The sequence below is a fragment of the Sitophilus oryzae genome, unplaced genomic scaffold (genome assembly GCF_002938485.1).
Source record: "Sitophilus oryzae breed Bouriz unplaced genomic scaffold, Soryzae_2.0 scaffold_149_pilon_pilon, whole genome shotgun sequence".
Taxonomy (NCBI): domain Eukaryota; kingdom Metazoa; phylum Arthropoda; class Insecta; order Coleoptera; family Curculionidae; genus Sitophilus; species Sitophilus oryzae.
Window position 1 is genome coordinate 2,017,548 of NW_022146169.1, and position 9,731 is coordinate 2,027,278.

The window sequence follows — 9,731 nt, forward strand, 5'->3', positions numbered from 1 at the left end:
TCCCAAAACCCATCCCCCACGCTCACCCTTTAAAGGAGGGCGCGTGGGGCTGTTAATGTAAGAAAAACATTTTTTGCAGTTCACCAGAAATCATTACTAAGCGAAAACGGTAAATCTACAGGTACCTTTACCGATATTATTAAGTGACACGCTTTACAAAAAAATAATTTTTGCAGTCATAATTAGACCAGCGTTTTGCTAAAATTCAATTAAAATTATAGAAAAATCTATAGATATTTTTCTTTTCGCCATAAATAAAGCAGCTGGGCTACAAATTACTTATTAAAGTATTTTTTTTTCTATTTATGACCGCTATATCCCTATACCTCGATCCACTGTGCACCGCTCTGTTGTTGTAATATATTACAATACGCTCCATAACTACGACGTCAGTCGCTCTAAACTTAATTATTTTATGGTCTGCAGGTCACCGCTCTGAATCCAAACAAAGCCTTTTTTATTCTTGTTTTTTCTGAGTAAGTATATAAAAATTTACTACTTATAATATCATAAAATGGTGATAACCTTTACAAATCAGCTTAAATTGGTTGTTTATGTGCAATTGTTGTTATTGCTTTGACAGAATGGGAAGTAATAACTTCTTTAAGATAAATTAGCTGTTTTTGATGTATTTTTTATGGTTTGTTGAAGTTTCAAGTCAATCCTAATTTATTGAATCCTTAAAAAATAGGAGATATTTGTTGCCAAAAAAGTTACAAAGCAGTAGGTTAATCTAAAACATTCGAAAAAGACAGTTGGAAATATATAGAGATCAGAAAAGTCGAAGAAATATAGAAAATTCGACTCGAGATGGAAAAACATAATGAAATTAAAGAAAAAATACAACTTTTTGCATCATAAATAGCTTTTGATTGTAATTATACCGTCCGATCGAAAAAAATGCGCCCAGTTGGCATAAAAAAGACGATCGATAACATTCCATATATAAGTTTATCCTCCACGTCACCTCTGACGTCGTTTTTTTTTCGACTGTATGGTACTTACACCTCAGTAATTTTATTTGTACCATACAATCGAAAAAAAAATGCGTGAAAGGTGACTTGATCGGTCATATCTAACTGCCAGTTTCTGTTATTTTGAGTTGTTTCGTTTAGGTGTAGAGCAAAAATTATTTATAACCTGTCATTTTTTTAGAAATTTAATTTTTATGTTTAATACTGTATTGTCAAATAATAAATTTTCCATTATAAAATGTTCAGCCATTGTAATAGTACTTTTTTCAAAATAATTTTTATTCTAAAGACTGATTTGACGATGAGGATTGATTTATTTTTCTCAAATTTTTATAGTAGACAGAATCTAAGGGGCGCATGAGACAGTTGCTGTTTCTTGCTCTTTTTGCTGTTTTTTGCCGTTTAGGGAATACCGTGATATGTCATAAACAAAGGAGGGCGAACATTTACGCTGAATGTCAGCTGCTGCGTTCCCTGAACGCGCCCATTTATCAGCATAAAAGTCAACATAGGTCCGATTCTGCTTTGTCTTCTAGCAAAAGGAGGTTATATTCATTTTTTTTTCGATTTATTATAATTTTCTTTTAAATGCCACATATTTGTTAAAAAGTGTCGACATATTTACCAGGCACGTGCATATGGGTTATTACTGGAATATTTTTCAAAAAAAAACTAGCGTCTAGCCGTCTAGCGCGGCGACGGAAACGGGTTTAAAAATAAATTAAATAATCTACATATATAAAATGCTAATGTTTGTCTGTGTCGTCTCCAGTGAAGTAACGACTTGCTCTAGAAAGTTGCTTTTTAACTAAAAGATACAGGCTTCAACTAGTAAAAATATAACTAATAAAACTAAAATACCTTCTTGACGTCCAGTTTTATACATTTTTCAAATAACATTGCATAATAAATACCTATGTTAGATTATAAAAACTGACTCATTGGATCCTCCTCTCGTTTCCTTTTTAGGTAATATGCTTCAATTTCTTCTTCCGTCGGTTTCTTTGCTTCAAACATACTGTTGTAAGGTCGCTTTCTTTCATCCAAAGACAACAAATAATCGGCTTGTTTTTGATGCTGTTCTTCAGCTTTTAAAGCCTCTGATAATTTGTCTTTTTCGGCTTTTTTCTCTTTGTGCTTTTTCTTTTTATGCTTATTTTTCTTTTTCTTTTTTTCAGACTTTGTTCTGATATCATCTTCACTGGAATCATCTGATTCTTTATCACAAGTCAATTCACTTTCTTGTGTAGTTTCTGATGTATTATTAATACATTCACTTTGGTTAATATTAGCATCAGAACTATTTTTTAATTCTGTGTCATTGTTAGTACTTTTTCCAGATTCACCCAAACAATATGAATTCTAAAAAAAATACACAAGTCTTATGATACCATAGGATTGAATAAAAAACAGTGCCACAGTAGCCTTTGAAATGACGATTGAAAGTTTTGAGGGATCAACGGAACGATTGATAATCAAATATTAAATAAACTTTATATATAAAAAAAATTATAAACTTTAATATAAAAAAAATATATACCGTATGATATATATTTTTTATATATAAAATATATAAAATATATATATATATATATATATATATATATATATATATATATATATATATATATATATATATATATATATATATATATATATATATATAAAAGGGCGTCCATTTGGCTTAGAAATGAACATCAATGACACTTCCCATATAATTTTACATATAAAATGACAGCGATCTTCATTTCATAGCCATCGCTGACGCCGTTTTTTTTTCGATCATTCGGTATTTTGAGATACACAAAGCCAAGTTTTAATGCAAATTTCAATCATACTCTTTCAATTTGAATACTTTTATTAAAGGAAAAGTGTGGCAAGTTTTAATGTCAATTTTTAACTAATGGCGTTAGGTATGGCTGTATCATCACCACAAATAATAGTGTTATAAATAAAGGTATTACTTAATAAATGACACAGAGGGGCCAACCCAACCGAAATTATCAACTGTCTTTTCAAAAGCCACAGTGACAACTTTTGACCATACAATATTTTATCTTCAAAAATAAATTGGAAATAATCTTATTTACAGAAGGGTTTAGATACAAGGTGATTATTAGCTAAATTAATATTAAAATCCATTTTCTTACATAAAAAGGCACTATTGAAATAATATAGCCAATAATTTTTTTTGGATTATACTAGTGATGCAAGGAATATACCGGATGGTACATCGGCGTTAGAAATAAAGGAAATGTAAATTTTTAACTGTTCAAATATTGGCTTCCCTGTTGATTTTACAGCTCAGTGGTAAATAGTGCTCTTAAAGGAGTACACATGTTGAATACACATACCAAATTTGAACAAGCCATTTTTAACTAATTTAAGAAAAACTGCATCTATTTTTAAATTAAAACTGAACAAGGTAACAATACAAAACCAGGTAATTGTCTACAGCCCTTAACTTGTCTGTCAAATGCGTTTAATGTTAAATGCATTTTGTTGTACTGTGTGCAGTCTACAATATCACGTTATAGTACATACGGTTAGGGTACGAACATAGTGGAGGCAGGTTTCTGCTTTCCGACAGCCAGCGCCGTCTCTGGGTACCTATTCTTGATCACTCGCATCTTCAAATATCGCTCACATCTCGCATCTCCGAAAAAGCCATATAACAATACACGTGATGAGTAACTTTGCGTATATGCATCACGTGTATTGTTATATGGCTTTTTCGGAGATGCGAGCAGGGTTCGGAAGTAGTTAATTAAGAGGAAATTTACCTGATTAACTAACCTAACCTAACCATATTCAAACGCCGCGCCCACCGCACATAGGGGTATTTGGTCTATAAACCTGGCCAAAAGTGATATTTTTTTATTTTCATTTTTTATCTTAACTGAATACAAACCTATAAATACTAAATGTAAGCACGTTTATTAGCTTTTTTTAAGTCGTAAGTTGACTATCAAATAAATAATATATTTCAATTATAAGTATGAATTATCTTGAGTGTATTCTGAATATTTCTAAGATTATAAAATAGTGGAATTGTTTGTAGTGCTTTTTTTGCAAATTGTTTATAATAACTCTCATGATGGATACAGAGCCAGCTGGCAAGTCCTGTTTTATGCCATATTTTTATTTTGAAACGTTTCCTTCTATTCTATTTCTTTATAATGTTTTATATTTAAAAAACCAGAGGCATTTTTATAAGGTGTAAGACTATTCGGCAATATTTCGCATGGAAATTAGTATCCGTTCAATGCTTAAAGTCTCCAGCTTTGGAATATGTACAAAAATCTTGCCAATATTTGCCACTGCCAAAAAAAAACATTGATTTAAATAGATTCTTAAAGGAAATAGTCTTTACCCTATAACACCCATCATCGCTCAAATATCGTCTATAATATACAAATTACTTTCTTGTTCTAGCATCCTCATCCAATTGCTTGGTTTTGCACAGAATGGCCCTATTTGATCGGTGGAAAGGATTTCAGAGTAGAGGAAAAAATATTGTGTAGGAAAAACAAAATGGGGTTCCATATTAGCACCCTCTCCTCTAATAATTAATATTACTAGCAAAAAAGCAAAAAAATCATAAAACTTAATTTTGGCCAACTTTTAGTTCTTAATACCCTCTGTGCGCCGTCGGCGCGTGCAAAGCAGAAATGCAAAGCGAGAACGCCGATGAACGCTGCTTGACGGCGCCTACCTGCTTTCACTGTGAACTAGCCGATTTGATAACACGCTTTAGTTTTTCAAGGTTATAAGCGCGAGGCGGCGCGGCGCTACTATGTACCCATATACAGGGTGTCCCAGAAATACGTGCAAGTATTTTAACTTAACTAGTATAGTTCAACCCCAGAAACACGCCTATGAGGTTTTTTTTCTAAATATTTTTTTTTTGAAAATTCGGAATTTTGTGAAAATTTTTTTGGATTTTTTTTTTTTGTTTTTATTTAAAAAAATAATTTCTTGATAATATGGCAACATAGGTAGTAGATTAAATTTACAAGAAAGAAAATCCAGAAAAGATCCAGTGGTTCTCAAACAAATCTCGAAGTATTGGAAAGAATGTGTAAGGACCAAGAACTATTGACTACAAAAAAACGACGGAAAGCAGCATATTTTGGTCATATTTTTCGAAATAACAAATATAGTTTAAGAAATTAGTTTCCTACAGCTGATCGTTGAGGGAAAGATTGAAGGACGACGAGGCATCGGGCGTAAACGGTTTTCCTGGTTGCGGAATTTGCGCCAGTGGTTTAATATAGGAGAGGCCAGTGCAATTATCCGTTTGGCTCAAGACAGGGAGGAATTCCAATTGATGGTCGCCAACCTCCGATGAGGAGAAGGCACATGAAGAAGAATTTTAGCAAAAAATATTTTTTTTTTGGAAATTTTCAAAGTAAAATAATTCCGTTATTTTGGACTTATTTCAAAAACGATAAAGAGAAAATATGTTTCTTTTATCGAGATCTACCACCCTTTAAAATAGGTCAAGAATAGGTACCCAGATCCTCGCCGACTACCGGTAAGCGGCAAACCTGCTTGCACTGTGTTCGCACACTTAAGTGCCCAATAGCATTTTTCTAATTTGTACGAAATAGGCAAAAGCCTAAACCTTTATAATGAAATATAATTTGATATTTGATAAAATAACAGGATGACAGCTTAAGTTAATGTTGGCATTTGCGTGGTTCTGCATTGTTACCTCTTTTCATTTTTCAGTTTTCATTTAAAAATAGATGCAGTTTTTCTTAAATTACTCAAAATCGGCTTGTCCAAAATTATTTAAATTTGGCAGTTTATTCAGCATACATATTATACCTTTAAAAACATATTTACGATTTGGCTGTAAAATAAACAGGGGATCCAATATTTAGATAGTTTAAAATTTGCATGGAATTTCCATGGAATTTCCTGTTTCCAACGACGATGCACCACCCGGTATAAATACTTGTAAATGCGAATTCAATTATTAATGTTGTTAAAAAATATTATATAAAAAATTTTGAATGTTACAATTAAAAATAAAAAAGAGCGTTTAAATGTTAATTGAATTCTCAAAAAATAAAATGTGAAATATTTTGTTTGTTATTAGAATTAAAATTTTTGATTACAGTCCAAAATAATTGACCATTATTTGATGTATGTTAAATATATTTCTTTTTTGTAAAAATAAGTTTAATAGAGGAATTTTTTTTTGCTTTGTTTATTAATATTCCTAGTTTCATAAACATGATGATTGTTTTCAGTTCAAAATAAAGGATATAGTAGAGACTCGATAATCCGGATATCACGCTAGTTCGCATTGACGGTAAGCTTAAATTATGTACATTGTAATTTGTAATTCGGATCGCATGATTTAATAATCTTAATTTTCGATAGTTACCTCTAATACATTGGTTTTATAACAAAAAAATTGGCGCCGGGAGGCACGTATAGCCGCCCATACTAAAATATGTTAATATCTCGAAAACTGCGACTTTGATTTTGATGCTATTACAAATTTTGTTGCAAATATTATTCCTAATCTTAATTTGAAAACCGCGTTTCGCTAGCTAGTGTAATTTTGGAGTTACAATTTTTTAAAATTTTTAACCCCCTCCCGTACCCCCTTACCAATCCCCCACCCCCACCAAAAACTAATGGCCAGATTCTCGGGTGCTACAGTATTTTTGTGCCAAATTTGGTTAAAATCGGTTTAGCGGTTTTTGAGTTATCGTGTTACAGACGGCAGACAGACAGACACAGACACCATGAAAATATTTTGTATTTAGGTCATTTATGACCCAAATAACTCATTTTGAGTGAAATTAAAAAAACTTTTTTTTGCCGATCTTAATAGCCTACCATACCTATTGGTATGGTCGGCTAACAATGTTGTTCATCTCGAAATAACGATTTTGTTACTTAGAGCATTATTTACTTCAAGTTTTCATATATTGATATTATTGCAAGATTGTTAATTTAAAAGTTAAAAGAAATTCATATTTGTTCCTTTAAATTTTAATATTATTTATATTAATATATTTTTTGAAACTTTGACATTGGTATTAAGTTTGCAAAAGTTAATATCAAAAAATATGCAAATACATTACTCAAAACAATATCGCATATTTGAATAAAAGTAATTATTACATATTTCTAAATGAAGCGTGCATTTTTCTGCCTTTCTCTTAGGAGTTTTTTAAAGATAATTAGGGTACACAATAATTAGGGTAGAGGGAAGACGATCACGTGGAAGGTCACCTAAGAGGTGGGTAGACCAAGTCAAAACCCTAGTGGGCCACAGCCTCCCCGAAGCTTCACATATGGCGCAGTGTCGAACAACTTGGTCCGAGGAAGTGAGGGGAATCAACACATGATATCACCATACTCTCAGGTAGAGTGAAGGACTGAAGAGAGAGAGGGTACACACTAACATGTAATTTTTTAGTTAGAAAAGTGAAATCAATACATTCTTATAGAGCCGATGGGCCCAATATTTGATTACATTGAGTAGCCTTGGCTATGCGCTGATACGCAATTTTTAATCGGCCGACTATTTAGTTGCATATTTGTAACCAATATAGGTATCCCTATGGAGCCGCGCTCAAATGCAATCAAATAGTCGGCCGATCGACTTCATAAGTATGTATTGTTTTCACTTTTGCAACTAAATAGTCGGCGTATAAATAAACAGCCCGTACGCTTATTGTATCGAATTTCCCTGCACAGTATCCATACTATTTAAAATCGTAAGTCAGGGAATTCAGTGTCTAATTTTTCAAATTAATATTTCTTTTAGAAAATATGAGATAATTGTTTTGAGTAGATTATTATTGAATTTAAATTTTTGTTACATCATTAGATTATAGTGATCTATTTTAGTTTTTACGGCCTAAGCTACTAGGACTATCTGGCCAGGTGTTAGAAATTAGAAATATTCTACCTTTGGTTGAGTGCTTTGAAGAAGGCAATCAAAATAAATTAATAATAAGATAGAGTATACAAAACAATAAAATTAGATTATACAAAATGTAGTTAATATTTTATTATGCCTACCTTGATAAAAGAATGACAGCATTTATAACCCCACTGACCACCTTTCCAATATGAACCCCAAACACTTGTATGATTGTTAATATAAATATCTTCCTCATATTTGGAACGTATCTCCTCTTTTTCTTGGCCCTTCATAATTTTACCTGATCTTGAATATTCAACATAATCTTCTGTTTGGGCAAGCAATAAAGTTTTTGGTGGAGCTTCCAAATGTTCTTCTCCTCCATATTTTTCTAAAATATTAGACTGAACTTTGGTTTTGAACTGTTCCTTCTTTTTGTCATATTCCTTTTGTAGCAGTTCCAATTTTGTAGGCTCGGCCAAGAGATGAACGTCCACACCTTTCTCGTAGGCTTCCCAAGCAAAAAGTTGAGCTGTTGCATGAGATTTTGTAGCACCACTAAATCTTACAAAGTTTTCTCCTTTGTATCTAAAATATAATACAATTTTATTAAATACAGATAGTTTATAAATTATGTATTAAGACTTTGAGCTAACTTTGAACCTATCAAATGAACAGTCAAAAGTAAAAAGGACCTAATTGTTAAACTGTCAACGTCATTTGAAATACAACAAATACGTATCGAGTCTATAAAAATTATATAAATATACTTACGTATCATCTTTTCCTGGATTTGGATTTTCCCTCATAGATCTAGTTTTTGGATCATAATATGCAGAATTCGGATCTAAATTTCTTAAATATTTTGCTGTATCTTCACGAATACGTAAATTCCTTACAGTAATTCTTTGTTTGCTATCTACTTTTGTACCAGGCATATCTACTTCATCAACATATTTGTCTTCATCTTCATCATTATCAGAATTTTCAGCATCTAATTTTTCAGCTTTCAGTTGCCTCTTTGCTTCCTCTACTTTCTGGAATTCCTCTATCACTGATGTGTGCTCTAGTGGATTGTAACCACTCCATCTGTCTCTTTTACCATCGAAACTCAATGATAAATTCTTTTGTACAAATTCATCAGGTAAAATATCTGTGTTAGAGTACTTAGCACCTACTTTCCTCGGGCGATCCATGCAATCCTTCTTTTTATGGGTCATAGCGCCACAATTTTCACAAGCTCCTTTTCTGTATCTGGTAACAATTTTAGTCTAATAAAAAAAATGTCAAATATTATTTTATTACTATTTATGTAACTTATGTTATACTTACTGTGTCAAGACCTCTTTTATACCATTCATCTATAGCAGAGTACTCTTGCTGTTTATCATCTTGAGGCCTTTGATGCTTTAAGGTGGGACCACTTGTCCCATAATACCAAGGCGCATTCGAAATATATTGGGGTATATGAGGATTGATATCCTTTCCTTCTTCATCAACAGCGGCTGGAGCAGTACCAGCTTTTCGTGCTTCTTCTAGTTCTTTAGCTTTCCTCCAATCTTCCCTTGATTTCTTTTTGGGTTCATCGTCAAATTCCGCCTTACTTTTCAATATTTGGGATACTGTTAAACCCTGAGTAGGATTTGCCATGTTTATAAAGTTCGTTTAACTTTAAGACACTAAACCGCTACCAAATACACTTATCTGTAATAAAAAAATAACTCTTTTATATCCAGTATTTTATTTAAAACAGATTCATAACAAAACAAAACACAAAATTATTTTTTCTTTTCTGAAGATTTCTGTCAATTAATTATCTGTCAAATTTCTGTATTTTTGACCAACATCATATATAAAAAGAA

General features: G+C 31.9%; 1 protein-coding gene across 1 annotated transcript; it reads right to left on the reverse strand.

Annotated features, from left to right (window-relative positions):
- Positions 1-1,834: 1,834 nt before the first annotated feature.
- On the reverse strand, positions 1,835-9,682 carry LOC115878011 (pre-mRNA-splicing factor Slu7-like). The gene is made up of 4 exons (XM_030894364.1): positions 9,202-9,682; positions 8,644-9,140; positions 8,028-8,457; positions 1,835-2,336 (listed from the first exon to the last, which is right to left on the reverse strand). The coding sequence occupies exons 1-4, from the start codon at positions 9,517-9,519 to the stop codon at positions 1,899-1,901; spliced, it is 1,683 nt and encodes a 560-aa protein (XP_030750224.1). The 5' UTR covers positions 9,520-9,682; the 3' UTR covers positions 1,835-1,898.
- Between the last annotated feature and the right edge of the window lie 49 nt (positions 9,683-9,731).